The sequence below is a fragment of the Zea mays genome, chromosome 4 (genome assembly GCF_902167145.1).
Source record: "Zea mays cultivar B73 chromosome 4, Zm-B73-REFERENCE-NAM-5.0, whole genome shotgun sequence".
Classification (NCBI taxonomy): domain Eukaryota; kingdom Viridiplantae; phylum Streptophyta; class Magnoliopsida; order Poales; family Poaceae; genus Zea; species Zea mays.
This window is the reverse complement of record NC_050099.1, coordinates 171,847,844-171,863,232: the sequence shown is the minus strand read 5'-3', so window position 1 is coordinate 171,863,232 and position 15,389 is coordinate 171,847,844. Positions and strand designations below refer to the sequence as shown.

The 15,389-nt window shown below is 47.8% G+C and overlaps 1 protein-coding gene across 1 annotated transcript; it reads right to left on the bottom strand.

Moving 5' to 3' along the window:
- Positions 1-1,554: 1,554 nt before the first annotated feature.
- Positions 1,555-2,750, bottom strand: LOC100276013 (uncharacterized). Its single transcript, NM_001149907.1, is given in 4 exon segments — positions 1,555-1,864; positions 1,996-2,067; positions 2,220-2,327; positions 2,442-2,750. Coding segments are annotated over 4 exon segments (474 nt in total). The 5' UTR covers positions 2,670-2,750; the 3' UTR covers positions 1,555-1,798.
- Between the last annotated feature and the right edge of the window lie 12,639 nt (positions 2,751-15,389).

Below are 15,389 nucleotides of genomic sequence, written 5' to 3'. Positions count from 1 at the left end.
CTCAGCGGCGACCGCCACGCGCCGTCACGTTCTCCTGTGCAGGCCGTCATTCCCGCGTCTTCACCGCATCTGCCCCCACGTGTGATGCCCTCCATGCCGCTGCCCTCTCTCAGTCCCACCCATGGCTGCGAACAGAGAGGATTCTCGGGGCCCTCTCCTTGGAATGCGAGACGACAGAACGACCTGGTGAGACCAGGACGATGACCCTCCGCGAGGCCGTCGGATCGAGCCTCCCTTGGATGACGTTGTCCATACTCCATCGTCGCAGCGCTCCTCGCCCTAGCGGACGTCGTCTTCCTGAGCTCCGGCGCTGACGCTGGCCGTCACAGTCTCTGCGTCTCCCGCGCCGCCGCGCCACGGAGCCAGCACGAGGTGGAGTCCTTTGTGGGTGCGGTGGCAGCGGACGACATGCAGTGCTCGGAGGTGGGTGTCATGGCACTGCGCGCGGGCAACTACGTGGTCGCAGTCTGCCTTGGGTCATGCACCCTATGTACAGCAGCGTCGGCGAATCAACCAACCACATGTTGCATCTTTTATCGGCTAGCATCGAGCTCACAGTATGGTTCGTCAGCCATGCACATCTGATCGGTCACAAATGTCATGTCGGCAAGGCCCATATGAGCAGAGAAGTTAGGTCAGTGTGAATTAGGTAGCATTGAGCACAAAATTATTTGATGACATTAGTATTCATGGTGAATAGAGAGAGATAGGTTACTAGCACTGTTTCTCTCCGTAGTTTGGGGATAAAAAACTGTTCACTATTTACCAGGTGAGAGATGAGCTTAACCAATTATTGGATGATGACGACCTCGCTGATCTTTATATGTCTAGAAAGTTGGCTGGGGTATCTTCCCCTGTCAGGCTTGTTCGTTTGTGTCTGGATTGAAGATCCCCTTCGATCAAGACACAACTGATAGTACGACCATTAGGGTAGCTATACCAATGAAAGCCACAATTTTCATGACAAACATGATGGTAGATGGGTGGGCTGTTATTGCTAACGAGATCCTTCAAGTGAAGGATATAGTGATATAGCATCTGAGTAACATGTTTATCGTGAAGGAGAGGAACATGGAGAGGGCGATGGATGCACAAACATATGAATCATATGAATGATTGCTACGTCAGGGCGCTATACGCTGTTATTTTAGTGCGCATATATATGTGCCTGGGTTATGCTTTTATTGCACTTTTGTTTGTGGTTATGTGCCCGAGTTATGCTTTTATTGCACTTTTGTTTGTGGTCTGCTTGCTACATCATATGAAGGTTTTCCTGCAATTCCAATCTGATAAGGATGGTTATGTTCACTCTCTTTCTATGTGTTTGGTTTAATCATTGTATTTGAATATGTCATGGATAATTATTATCTTCTGGTTTTCTTTTGAGATGGATAGGGCGTCCGAAGGGGCGCCCCTTGATCTAGTAGATATATACCATCGAAACTTAGAGCAAATCGCTATTGATCTTAAACAAATCACAGTCGCGATGGCAAGTCAAGGATTACGAACTGGGTGCCAGGTCCTGACAGACATACGGATTGCAAAATGAAGTGATGAAAAGAAAACCCGGATACATACCCTATTTCATTTTAAGAAAACAATCCCCGAGGATGGCGTCCAGTTCGATCGTACACTGTTGTTCTCCATCGTCGTACAAAGCTCTCCAGAGAGACGAGGACATAAGGTATGCAACAAAAAAAAAAGTGCAAAGACATGTAGCACTGATCTGGAGTCTAGACAAGAGGCAACGTGTTCCCGAAAGAATCGTCCAAAAAAAGTTTCACGAGAACAACATGTTTTACTCTGTCCCAGCAATTTTTTTCTTGAGCGACTCGATGTCGTCGGCGAGCTCTTTCCTGCTTTCCTGCAATCGAGTGAACAGATAGATGCCGGCATGTTAACCCAACAGCATTTTTAGCGCTAGGCTAATTTGCATGTTCCAAATTATTCAGATACGGTTCGGTGCTACTGTACAAAGAACCGTGCGCATCGTACCTTGAAGAGAAGGTAGCGGTAGACGAACCATCCGGTGTAGCCGAGGCCGACAAGCTCCATGATCTTGGGGAGCTGCAGGAACCAAACCAAGCATGAACTTTTACCGGGCTTTACATGTACTTGCTGTGCTGGCCAGTCATCTCCTAGCTAGCTGGCAGTTGAATTTGAGAATGAGGGACATGCACAGCCACGGGGGAGGGGAGGAGAGGAGCGGATGTACGTACCAGAGGCACGGAGTTGATGGCGCCGACGATGACGGACGTCAGCCAGAGAGCGACGACAGCGCCGCCGGCGTAGGTGAGGACAGTGCTCTTGTTCTCGACGGCGTCCCACTGTCACGAGAGTAGATCGGTCAGTCACTCACGACAGTTGATCCATGTGGTTCACCATCCCAATGCAAGTTGTCACCCGGACCGGTCACCCCCTTTGAGCTACGGCGTGCGTACCTTGGCTTTCAAGTCGGCGATGAGCTCGTCCCCGCTCGCGGCCGAGGAGTCGTCGGAGGAGGCCTTCACCCGGAGCAACGACAGCCTCGGCGCATCTTGGAGCCGGAGAGGGAGCGGAGACAGTTTATTACGCCGCGGGAGGAGGAGGGCAGAGGGCGGTGCGGCGGCTCCGGCAGCGGGGAGGCGCGCCCCGCCGGGGAGCGCGGTGGAGTACGCCGTGGCGGCCATGTCAGTGTGCCTTATCGCTCGCGCTGGCGCGTCCCTGGCCTCTGCTCCGATTTCGCCTACCTGATTTGCTACGCCCTGCGTGAGCTCGGTGTACAGTGAGCCTCCTTTTTTTTCCCCCGCGTATCCTGCGCCTCTGCCTCTGCGTCCACTCCCTTGGATGCTTTGTGCGGTGATCAGCCAGCCACGTGGCGGGACACTAGGTTGTGATTGGCTTCATCCCTATCTAAAAAATCTGAGGTTCGCCTCGCAGCCGCAGGATTTCGTCCATTGGCCCTCGTAGTCGTAGCTGCAACTGCAAGTCGTCCACACTTGAGCCTCGAATCTGTTCGCTGGTTACAACTTGAGCCCTTGTATGCAGGATTCAAAATTTTGTTAATATTTCGCAGAAACTTCAAGAATTCCGGTGATGGCCGAAAAAAAACTGAAATTTCATTTGCATTCATCTGTTATATAATTTTAGACTCATATTTTTCTATTATTTATATTGTAAAATGTTGTACTTAATAGATGCATGGACCCACCGATGCCGGTCCACATCACTCGTGGCCCGATGCTCTGCCATGTGTCAACAGGGGTTTGACGCCACACTGGAAAAAGCTAGAAGAGTTGGCGCAGCTAGGTGTCAGCGCGGGCAGTTAGGAGGTGGCTAGTGCGAAGACAAGGGGTTGCACGGGCGGAGATGCCGGTGCAGGGTAACCATGCCGTGGAAGGGTCGACGGCCGTTGGGGAAAGGAGCACCCGCGAGGCCGCGACGACTGCAGGCCGGGTAGGGAGGCTGATTGCCGACGAGCGGAACGTCGGCGGGGAAGGCCGTGACAGGGTCAGACTGAGGCAGATTTGAGCCACCGGGGAAGGGAGGGGGTCGCGGCCGCGCCTCTGGAGCCGGAGGGGAGGGGCACGCATATCCGCTGCCGCAGAGGGGGCCGGCGGATGGGCGCGCCATGGTGTCACACCCGGTTTTGGAAGGTAAATCGAATGCGAACCATGTACGTGCCAGGATCAGAACTCACGTACACAACGATTACATAATTGAACATCATCACACAATGCTCAATTAAATAGCGGAAAGGTACTTTAATTAATCAAGATGTCTGAGACATCCACAGAGTCTATTACATAACCATAGTGTTTAACATCAATATCAAAGTGCGGAGTAACGAAACGTAGAATGATAAGCCTACACAGGCAGCTGACTGGGGGGGGGGGGTTTGCCACTAAAGTAAACTAGAACTCGTCGTAGTCTTGGAACTCCTCAAAGCCCTCCATGTTACTAGCTTCATCTTCTGAGCACTGAGAACAGTGGGGACAACCTGGGGTGGGGCGGTTTGTAAAGCAAGGGTGAGTACACTTCAACGTACTCAACAAATGTCCCGTTTGACTAAAGTGGACTAGCTGTATGTGGAGTTAAGGTTAAGCAGTTGCTTTTAGTTAGTCAAGTTTTATTACTATAAGTAGAGCCAAGTTTTAGTAATAAACCCAGTTATTACCCAGAGGCACTCCCTCCAAGAGGAAATGCCAGAGTTGAAAATTATAACCATCACTGTTAACCATCATCATAAAAGTAACCAAAGTTCTTCTAATCGAAGAGGATCCCAAGGCTGCTCTTAACCATGAGCAGGACTGATATACCAGTTTCTAACACTCTGCAGAGGTCACACACTTTACCCACAAGTCGTGATTCCCTGTCTGCCCGGGGTTCTAGCCTCCCCATTGATCACTACCAAGGTGACCTAGCAGAGCCTCACTACGTAGCCTTTATAAAGATTTCCTAGAGGTCGTAGCCGCCCGTTAGGTTTCTCCAGTTTGATAAACACAGTACATCTCCCTAGAGGAAGGGTGACTAACAAAACCAAATAAAAAAACCTCTACAACCAGCCTCGGCAGAGCAAGTACTGTGCCTGGACCCCATTGATGGCCATACGGCGAAGCCAACTACTCCTCTGGTTCCTCTAATTAATCAGCTAAGGGCGTCCCATTCCACCCTCATGGTTGCAATGTTATCCCGGGTTGTCACTACCCAAACAGGTCCTTACGGAAAGGCACTCAGGATACAGCCTGAGCCCCCTAAAGTAGTCACAAGGACCTCATCGGGATAACATCATTGTATCATAAAAGATCGCATCATGTTCATTGATTAAGTTAAAGCAATAGCGTAAACTAACCATGATTAACCCAAAAAGGTAAACAAGGGTAAGGGAAATACAGACTAGTCAATCCTTAAGTTCTAATAATGTAATGTGGGACAGTGAATTATAAAGTAAAGTAGGACATGATAGGTCAGAGGACACTTGCCTTCACCAGGTTGTTGCTCAGAGGGATCTTCGGCAACACACTTAGGAACCACGAGCTGCTCGTTGTATAAGTAAAGCGAGCATACATTCAATACATTTGAAAGGTAAAAATGAACATCACATCAAACATGTACAAATATTGGAACACAACTCAAAAAGAGGTATAGTATCAAATACAGTGGAATGAGATCAAGTTATAAAATAGACTAATCTTAATTGGGAATTGATTACTCTCTAAGTGTGTGGAACATAACTCAAAAGGTTAAGTAACAATTAAACAAAGAAAAAGATTAAGTTATAAGATGAACTACCCTCATTTAGGAATTTGATCATCTTTTAAGTGTTATTCATAATTACATACATAATTATATTTGTCTCATTAAGACCTAAAGATTAAACCAAAAATGAATTCATGTAATGCATATCACTAATCTCATCAGATTAAATATCGTTTAACTCCTAGGATTCTCCTTTTACTTATTTCATTAAATAAATAAATCAATATATACTTTAATTCCATATTCCAAGTGTAAAACTTAAAGTATACAAATTACAGTTGGTCATATTTTATTTGAACAAAGAATAATTTTGTGAACATTTTGCAATTTGAACCACTAAATTTGGAGTTCATATGAAAAAGATATGAAATAAACAAGTTTTGAAGTGTGTATTATGAAATTAGGACTAAATCTGTGATTAAATAAAAGTACAGGGGGGTTATTCAAAAGAAATCAGGGGCCTGCGCGCTAAAACAGAGGACGACGGGTTGATTTCCTAAAACCAGAGGGGTTCTTAAGCAAAATGCACACGCGAAGGGGTACGGGGGAATCTTGGCCATCGGATCAGCGATCAACGACACAGATTAGATCATGCGGGCGCAAGCGCGGGCGCGCGGACGTGGCTGATAGGCGGGGCCAGGGCGTCAGCGGGTTAGGGCGGGCTGACCAGCCGGGCCTAGAGGCAGAGACACGGGGGAGGGGGAGAGAGAGGCGGTTGGATCCAGATCGGAGGGCTGGGATTAGATCCACTCGGGTTAAGTCTAAACGGTCCGATCTCGGACGGGCGTCCAAGATCTAACGGCAGGGGGTGGACTTGGGCGCGGTGGCACCGCTCGGTCCCGCGGCGGGAGTTCACTGGAAACGAAGAGGCTGGCCACGGCGGGGCGCCAGAGGCTTAGGGGTTGGTTCAGGCGTGTTCAGGTTGATCTGGCGGACTCAGCCGAGGGCACCACACCGGCGCGGGAGCACCAGAGGGCGCAGGCCACCGCAAAGCGGGCTAACGGCGGTGCTGGATTGCTTCAGCGAGCAATCGCATGAGCAACAGGGCAGTACACAGGAAATTAGGGGCGCAGGCGGTTTGCTCACCTCGAGGGGAAGTGTTAGAGTCACGGGGCAACGACGGTGGCGCTGGGACGCGACGGGGCGACGGGGCGACGATGGCGGGGCTCCGGTTGCGCGAAGGTTGCTCCGGTGAGCGCGGGCCGGCCAAACCAGGGAGGGAAGGGGCACACCGAAGGGTGTCCCGAGTAGCTGACAGCAAGGCGGAGCTCACCGTGGCACTGTACAGGGCGCGGACGCGACGGTGGCCACAGAACAGGCAGCGGTTGACGGCGGGCGGTGGCGGGGCTCCCTGCACGCGTGGGCAGAGCGAGAGAGAGGGCGAGCGAGTCTGGCAGAGGGCGCAAATGGGCGAGGGGAGGTGGGCAAGCAGGGTGCGGGGCTCAAAAGGGGCGCGGGTGCACGGACGTGGCCGGAGAATGCGCGGTCGTGGGCGCATCCACGACGGGGAGATCGTGGACGGGAGGTTGAGGACGGCGGGGTAGAGAGAGGGAAAGCGGGCGCGGGCGAGAGAAACGACGCCGACATGTCGGCCCCACAGAGCAGCGAGAGAGCGAGGGAGAGAGGGCGCTCGGGGTTGCGTTGATAGGCGGGGCTCGCCTGTCAGGCACAGGAGACACGCGGGCGCAGGCGCGCGCGCGGGCTGGGCTTAATGGACCGGTTTGGGCTGAATTCGGTTTTCCTTTTTCCAGGGATTTTCTAATTGCTTTTCTATCTATTTTCTCTAGGGTTTTCAATTCAAATTCAAATCAAGTTTGAAATTCAAACCAAATCAACTATGTGCAACAATTCAAAGAAAATTTAGACTCAATATGATGCAACATTTCATGACTCATATGTTTTGGGCAAAATTAAATAAATATTCCTTCCCTAATTCCACTAACCCTAATTAAAAGAAAAAGAGAGGGAGAAAGCTAGAGAGAGAGAGAAACTAGAGTGAGATAGAGAAGAGTAACACCTGAATTTGGATGATAATAAGAAAGAAATTTTATACCCCCAAATTCAGGGTGTTACAGACCTATCCCCCTTAAAAGAATCTCGCCCTCGAGATTCAGGGCTGGCTAGCAAAGAGTTCAGGGTACTTGGCTCTCAGATCATCCTCTCTTTCCCAGGTTGCTTCTTCCTCTGAGTGATGGCCCCATTTGACTTTGCACATTCTGATGGTGTTCCTCTGAGTGACCCGATCTGCTGTCTCCAGAATTCGAGTTGACTTCTCGATGTATGTCAGATCCTCTTGAATTTCAAGGTCTTCCATTGGCAACTGCTCTTCTGGTATTCACAAGCATTTCTTCAACTGAGACACGTGAAACACATCATGCACTGCGGACAAGTTCTCTGGTAAGCTGAGTTGATAAGCCACTTCTCCACGTCTTGCCTGAATCTGGTACGATCCGATATAGCGAGGGGCTAGCTTGCCCTTGACTCCAAACCTTTTGGTTCCACTGATGGGTGACACTTTCAAATAGACATAATCTCCCACTTCAAAACTGACTTCCCTTCTTCTGGTGTCAGCATAGCTTCGCTGTCTGGACTGCGCTACCTTTAGATTTTCCCGGACCATCCTGATATTCTCTTCAGCTTCAAGCAAAATCTGTGGACTGAATACCTGCCTTTCACCGGGCTGGTCCCAATGCAATGGAGTTCGGCAATTCCTCCCATAGAGCGCTTCGAATGGTGACATCTTTAGACTGGCTTGGTAGCTGTTGTTGTAAGAGAACTTTGCATACGGTAGCCTCTTGTCCCAACCTAACTTGTCTTGCAAAGCACAAGCTCTCAACATATCCTCAAGAATCTGGTTGGTTCTCTCAGTCTGACCATCTGTCTGCGGGTGATAAGCTGAGCTAAACTTCAAGTGTGTACCCAAAGCTTCATGTAGCTACTGCCAAAAGTGCGAGGTAAACTGGGTGCCTCTATCCGATATTATCTTCTTTGGAATCCCATGCAAGCACACAATCCGAGACATGTATAACTCCGCCAACACTGCACTGTTATAGGTGGTCTTGACTGGTATGAAATGGGCCGCCTTTGTTAAATGGTCCACTACTACCCAGATGGAGTCATAACCATCTCGAGTGCGGGGCAGACCGACTATAAAGTCCATCCCAATCTCATCCCATTTCCACTGCGGAATCTGCAATGGCTGCAACAAACCTGCGGGTCTCTGATGTTCGGCCTTGATCCTCTGACAACTGTCGCATCTGGCCACATACTCTGCTATCTCTCTTTTCATACCATACCACCAAAATCTCTTCTTCAAGTCTTGGTACATTTTCTCGCTACCAGGGTGTATAGAATATGCTGTCTCATGAGCTTCCTTGAGAATCAATTCTCGGATCGAGGTGATGTCGGGAACACACAACCTATCCTTGAACCATACCACTCCTTCGTCATCTTCACAGAAATCTAGACCTTTTCCATCGATGATTAGCTGCCGGATCTCGTTGATCTTCTCGTCATCCTTCTGACCTTTCCTGATGTCTTGCTCTAGAGTGGGTTCCAACTCAATTGTCACTCCTTGAGCGTTGTTCAGAAATCCGAGACTTAGCCTGTCGAATTCTTTTGCTAGCTCGAACGACATCGGGTGAGCAGCCAACATATTGACTTGACTCTTCCTGCTAATAGCATCTGCAACCACATTTGCTTTGCCTGGGTGATAATGAATCTCCAGCTCGTAGTCTTTGATCAATTCTAGCCATCTTCGTTGCCTCATGTTTAACTCTGACTGAGTGAATATGTACTTGAGGCTCTTGTGGTCCGTGTAGATATCACACTTCTGCCCATAAAGATAATGTCTCCAGGTCTTCAATGCATGAACTACTGCTGCTAGCTCCAGATCATGAGTGTGGTGATTCTTCTCATGAACTTTCAATTGTCGGGACGAGTATGCCACTACTTTCCCTTCCTGCATTAACACACATCCCAGTCCTGTATACGAAGCATCACATTATACTGAGAATGGCTTGTGAACATCTGGCAGAACCAATACCGGTGCTGTTGTCAACTTCTGCTTCAACATCTCAAATGATTCTTGGCACGCTGGGTCCACTTGAACTCAACCTTCTTTGCCATCAAGGCTGTCATTGGTCTGGCAATCTTGGAGAAACCCTCAATGAAACGCCGATAATAACCAGCCATTCCAATTAAACTCTTGATTCCTCGGACATCTTTTAGTGCTTTCCAGTCCAGAATCGCTGCTACCTTCTTTGGATCCACAACTAGTCCATCTCGGTTTATTATATGACCCAAGAACAGAATTTCGCTGATCTAGAACTCGCACTTGCTAAGCTTGGCGTACAACTGGCAATCTCGTAGCCTCTGAAGTACCTTCCTCAAATGCTCTTCATGCTCCTGCTCATTCTGGGAATATACGAGAATGTCGTCAATGAAGACCACCACGAACTTGTCGAGGTAGTCCATGAACATACTGTTCATCAGATACATGAAGTAAGCTGGCGCATTCGTCAATCCGAATGACATAACCATGAACTCATATAACCCATACTTGGTGATGAATGCTGTCTTCGGTATATCTGAAGGTTGGATTCTGAGCTGATGGTAACCTGACCTCAGATCTATCTTTGAGAACACACTGGCTCCTCTCAACTGATCAAATAGGTCTTCAGTTCGAGGCAGAGGATACTTGTTCTTAACAGTGACTTCATTCAAAGCTCTGTAATCGATGCACATCCTCTTCGTGCCATCCTTCTTCTCCACAAATAGCACTGGGGCTGCCCAAGGTGAGGTACTTGGTCTGATGTAGCCTTTCTCTAACAACTCATCAATTTGCTTCTTGAGTTCCACCAATTCTGGTCCGGACACTCGATAGACTCTTTTGGAAATAGGGGCGGTGCCTGGGATAAGCTCTATGGCAAATTCAACTTTCCTTTCAGGTGTCATGCCTGGTAACTCTTTAGGGAATACATCGTGGAATTCTGACACAATCCTAATTGCCTCAATCAGATTGGACTCTTTGTCATCTACTGATAAATGGTGACAAGCTCCTTCTTCTAGTTCAGGTAAGTACAGCTTGGTTACTACTTCCTTTCCGGATGGGGACACCAACTTGACTGTTCTCTTGTCACAACTGATCGTGGCTTGATTTCTGTGTAGCCAATTCATCCCTAGGATGACATCTAACCCTTGAGTTCCCATTACTACTAGGCTAGCAGGGAAATCTATCCCCCTTATTTCAATCCTTAGATTCGAACAAATCCTATCAGACTGAACTTTTCCCCCAACTGAATTTACTCTTAAAGGCGGGATCATTGGTTCTATGGGGATGTTATGTGATTCTACCCAAGATGTAGAAACAAAAGAATGCGTGGCACCAGTATCAAATAGTACTTTTGCTGGGTAAGATTCGACTGGAAACATACCTACTGCCACGTCCTGAGCATCCTGGATCACTTCGGCCTCCAGGTGGTTCACCTTTCCATGGTTGTAGGCCTGACCACGGACTCCTGGTGCTTGCTGTGGTGCTCCTTGTCTTGCTGGGGCATTGACTGCTGGCGGCTGCTGAGCTGCTTTCTTTGGACAATTCTTCACCCAATGGTTCTGCTCTCCACAGTAGAAGCATGCACGACCTCCTACTTGAGCTGGGGCTGCTTGACCATTCTGGTTGGTTGCTAGGGCAGGGAGACAAGCTGCCTGGTTGTTCTGACGCTGGAACTGATTTCCTCCCGATTAGGTGTTCTGATGGTACTGCTGCTGCTGCTGAGGAAACTGCCTCTGGTACTGGTGCTGATGCTGATGCTGACGCTGATGCTGGTGCTGGTGACCTTGCTTAAATCGCTGGGGTGAGTTGCCTGAGTAGCGGGGACGACTGCTACTCCCGGCCTGAGATCCTCCAATCTTGCGCTTCCTATCCTCCATCTCCCGACGCTTCCTCTCAGTCATGATTGCTCTGTCTATCAAATGCTGGAAGGTAGGGAAAGTGTGGTTCATCAGCTGGTAGTGGAGGGGATCAATCAATCCTCTCAGAAAGTGGTACTGCCTCTTAGCATCCGTGTTAACATTGTCTGGGGCGTAGCGTGACAGTTGCAAAAACTTATCCCTGTACTCACTAACGGACAGGGGACCTTGTTTAAGGGCGAGAAACTCCTCCTTCCTCACTATCATCAGTCCCTCGGGCAAATGGTAGCGACGGAAGTTATTGAAAGTCGCCTAGAGGGGGGGGGGGAATAGGCAAATCTGAAATTTATAAACTTTAAGCACAACTACAAGCCGGGGTTAGCGTTAGAAATATAATCGAGTCCGAAAGAGAGGGCAAAAACAAATCACAAACAAAAGGCAAGTGTGACACGGTGATTTGTTTTACCGAGGTTCGGTTCTTGCAAACCTACTCCCCGTTGAGGTGGTCACAAAGACCGGGTCTCTTTCAACCCTTTCCCTCTCTCAAACGATCACCTAGACCGAGTGAGCTTCTCTTCTTAATCAAATGGGACACTAAGTCCACTACAAGGACCACCACACAATTGGTGTCTCTTGCTTTGATTACAAATGTTGTGGGAACAAGAATGGGGAAGAAGAAAAGCGATCCAAGCGCAAGAGCTCAAATGAACACGGCAAAATTCTCTCTTCTAGTCACTAATGCTTTGAGTGGAATTGGGACTTGGAGAGATTTTGATTCACTCTAATTGTGTCTTGAATTGAATGCTATAGCTCTTGTATTGAATGTGTTGGCTGAAAACTTGGATGCCTTGAAGTGTTGGTGGTTGGGGGTATTTATAGCCCCAACCACCAAAGTGGCCGTTGGGGAAGGCTGCTATGGTATGGTGCACCGGACAGTCCGGTGCGCCAGCCACGTCACCCAACCGTTAGGGTTCGTCCGTTGGAGCTTCTGACATGTGGGCCACCGGACAGTCCGGTGGTGCACCGGACAGGTCCTGTTCACTGTCCGGTGCGCCATCTACGCCTGCTCTGACTTCTGCGCGCGCAGTCCGCGCACTGTAGCGTTGTCAGCCGACCGTTGAACTCGACCGTTGCGCTGGCGACCGTTGCTCCGCTTGGCACACCGGACAGTCCGGTGCTACACCGGACAGTCCGGTGAATTATAGCGGAGTGGCTCCCAGAAAACCCGAAGCTAGTAAGTTGGAGTTGATCCACCCTGGTGCACCGGACACTATTCGGTGGTGCACCAGACACTGTCCGGTGGCACACCGGACAGTCCGGTGCGCCAGACCAGGGCAGCCTTCGGTTGTCTTTTGCTCTTTTTATTTGAACCCTTTCTTGGACTTTTTATTGGTTTGTGTTGAACCTTTGGCACCTGTAGAACTTATAATCTAGAGCAAAGTAGTTAGTCCAATTATTTGTGTTGGGCAATTCAACCACCAAAATCATTTAGGAAAAGGTGTAAGCCTATTTCCCTTTCAATCTCCCCCTTTTTGGTGATTGATGCCAACACAAACCAAAGCAAATATAAATGTGCAGAATTGAACTAGTTTGCATAAGGTAAGTGCAAAGGTTGCTTGGAATTGAACCAATATATAATTTCTACTAGATATGCATGGATGGTTTTCTTCTTATTTAACATTTTGGACAACGCTTGCACCACAAGTTTTGTTTTTGCAAATTCTTTGTGAAATTCCTTTCAAAAACCTTTTGCAAATAGTCAAAGGTATATGAATAAGAGTGAAAGAAGCATTTTCAAGATTTGAAAATTTCTCCCCCTATTTCAAATGCTTTTCCTTTGACTTAACAAAACTCCCCCTCAATGAAATTCTCCTCTTAGTGTTCAAGAGGGTTTTAGTTATACCAATTTTGAAATACATCAAGATTTAATACCAAATGAAAACTTTTGAAAATTGGTGGTGGTGCGGTCCTTTTGCTTTGGGCTAATACTTTCTCCCCCTTTGGCATGAATCGCCAAAAACGGATACTTGTGAGTGAAATATAAGCCCATTTACTTTCTCTCCCTTTGGCAAATAATATATGAGTGAAGATTATACCAAATTGGAGAGTGGTGTGGAGCGACGGCGAAGGATGAGTAATTCGATGGAGTGGAGTGGAAGCCTTGTCTTCGCCGAAGAACTCCATTTCCCTTTCAATCTATGACTTTGCATTAAATACACTTAAAAAACCACATTAGTCATAGCACATGAAAGAGAGATGATCAAAGGTATATAAATGAGCTATATGTGCAAAATATCAATCAAAATTCCTAGAATCAAGAATGTTTAGCTCATGCCTAAGTTTGGTAAAGGTTTTCTCATCTAATGGCTTGGTAAAGATATCGGCTAATTGTTCTTTGGTGCTAACATATGAAATCTCGATATCCCCCCTTTGTTGGTGATCCCTCAAAAAGTGATACCGAATGGCTATGTGCTTAGTGCGGCTGTGCTCAACGGGATTATCCGCCATGCGGATTGCACTCTCATTATCACATAGGAGAGGGACTTTGCTAAATTTGTAGCCATAGTCCCTAAGGGTTTGCCTCATCCAAAGCAATTGAGCGCAACAATGGCCTGCGGCAATGTACTCGGCTTCGGCGGTTGAAAGAGCTACTGAGTTTTGTTTCTTTGAAGCCCAAGACACCAGGGATCTTCCCAAGAACTGACAAGTCCCTGATGTGCTCTTTCTATCAATCTTACACCCTGCCCAATCAGCATCTAAATAACCTATTAAGTCAAAAGTGGATCCCTTGGGGTACCAAAGACCAAACTTAGGTGTATGAACTAAATATCTCAAGATTCGTTTTACGGCCCTAAGGTGAACTTCCTTAGGATCGGCTTGGAATCTTGCACACATGCATACAGAAAGCATAATATCCGGTCGAGATGCACATAAATAGAGTAAAGATCCTATCATCGACCGGTATACCTTTTGATCTACGGATTTACCTCCCGTGTCGAGGTCGAGATGCCCATTGGTTCCCATGGGTGTCTTGATGGGCTTGGCATCCTTCATACCAAACTTGGTGAGTATGTCTTGAATGTACTTCGTTTGGCTAATGAAGGTGCCCTCTTGGAGTTGCTTGACTTGAATCCTAAGAAATACTTCAACTCCCCCATCATAGACATCTCGAATTTTTGTACCATGATCCTACTAAACTCTTCACATGTAGATTTGTTAGTAGACCCAAATATGATATCATCAACATAGATTTGGCATACGAACAAATCATTTGCAATAGTCTTAGTGAATAGAGTAGGATCGGCTTTGCCGACTTTGAAGCCATTAGTGATAAGAAAGTCTCTTAGGCATTCATACCATGCTCTTGGGGCTTGCTTGAGCCCATAAAGCGCCTTAGAGAGCTTATATACATAGTTAGGGTACTCACTATCTTCAAAGCCGGGAGGTTGCTCAACATAGACCTCTTCCTTGATTGGTCCATTGAGGAAGGCACTCTTCACGTCCATTTGATAGAGCTTGAAGCCATGGTAAGTAGCATAGGCAAGTAATATACGAATTGACTCAAGCCTAGCTACGGGTGCATAAGTTTCACCGAAATCCAAACCTTCGACTTGGGAGTATCCCTTGGCCACAAGTCGTGCTTTGTTTCTTATCACCACACCATGCTTATCTTGCTTGTTGCGGAAGACCCACTTGGTTCCTACAACATTTTGGTTAGGACGTGGAACTAAATGCCATACCTCATTCCTCGTGAAGTTGTTGAGCTCCTCTTGCATTGCCAACACCCAATCTGAATCTCTTAATGCATCTTCCACCCTGTATGGCTCAATAGAAGACACAAAAGAGTAATGTTCACAAAAATGAGCGACATGAGATCGAGTGGTTACCCCCTTATGAATATTGCCGAGGATGGTGTTCACGGGGTGATCTCGTTGTATCGCTTGGTGGACTCTTGGGTGAGGCGGTCTTTGATCTTTATCATCTTCCTTGTCTTGATCATTAGCATCTCCCCCTTGATTATTGTCCTCCTCTTGAGGTGGCTCCTCTTGATCTTCATTTTCATCATCTTGAGCTTGATCCTCATCTTGGGTTGGTGGAGATGCTTGCATGGAGGAAGATGGTTGATCTTGTGCTTGGGGAGGCTCTTCGGATTCCTTAGGACACACATCCCCAATGGACATGTTCCTTAGCGCGACGCATGGAGCCTCTTCATCATCTAGCTCATCAAGATCAACTTGCTC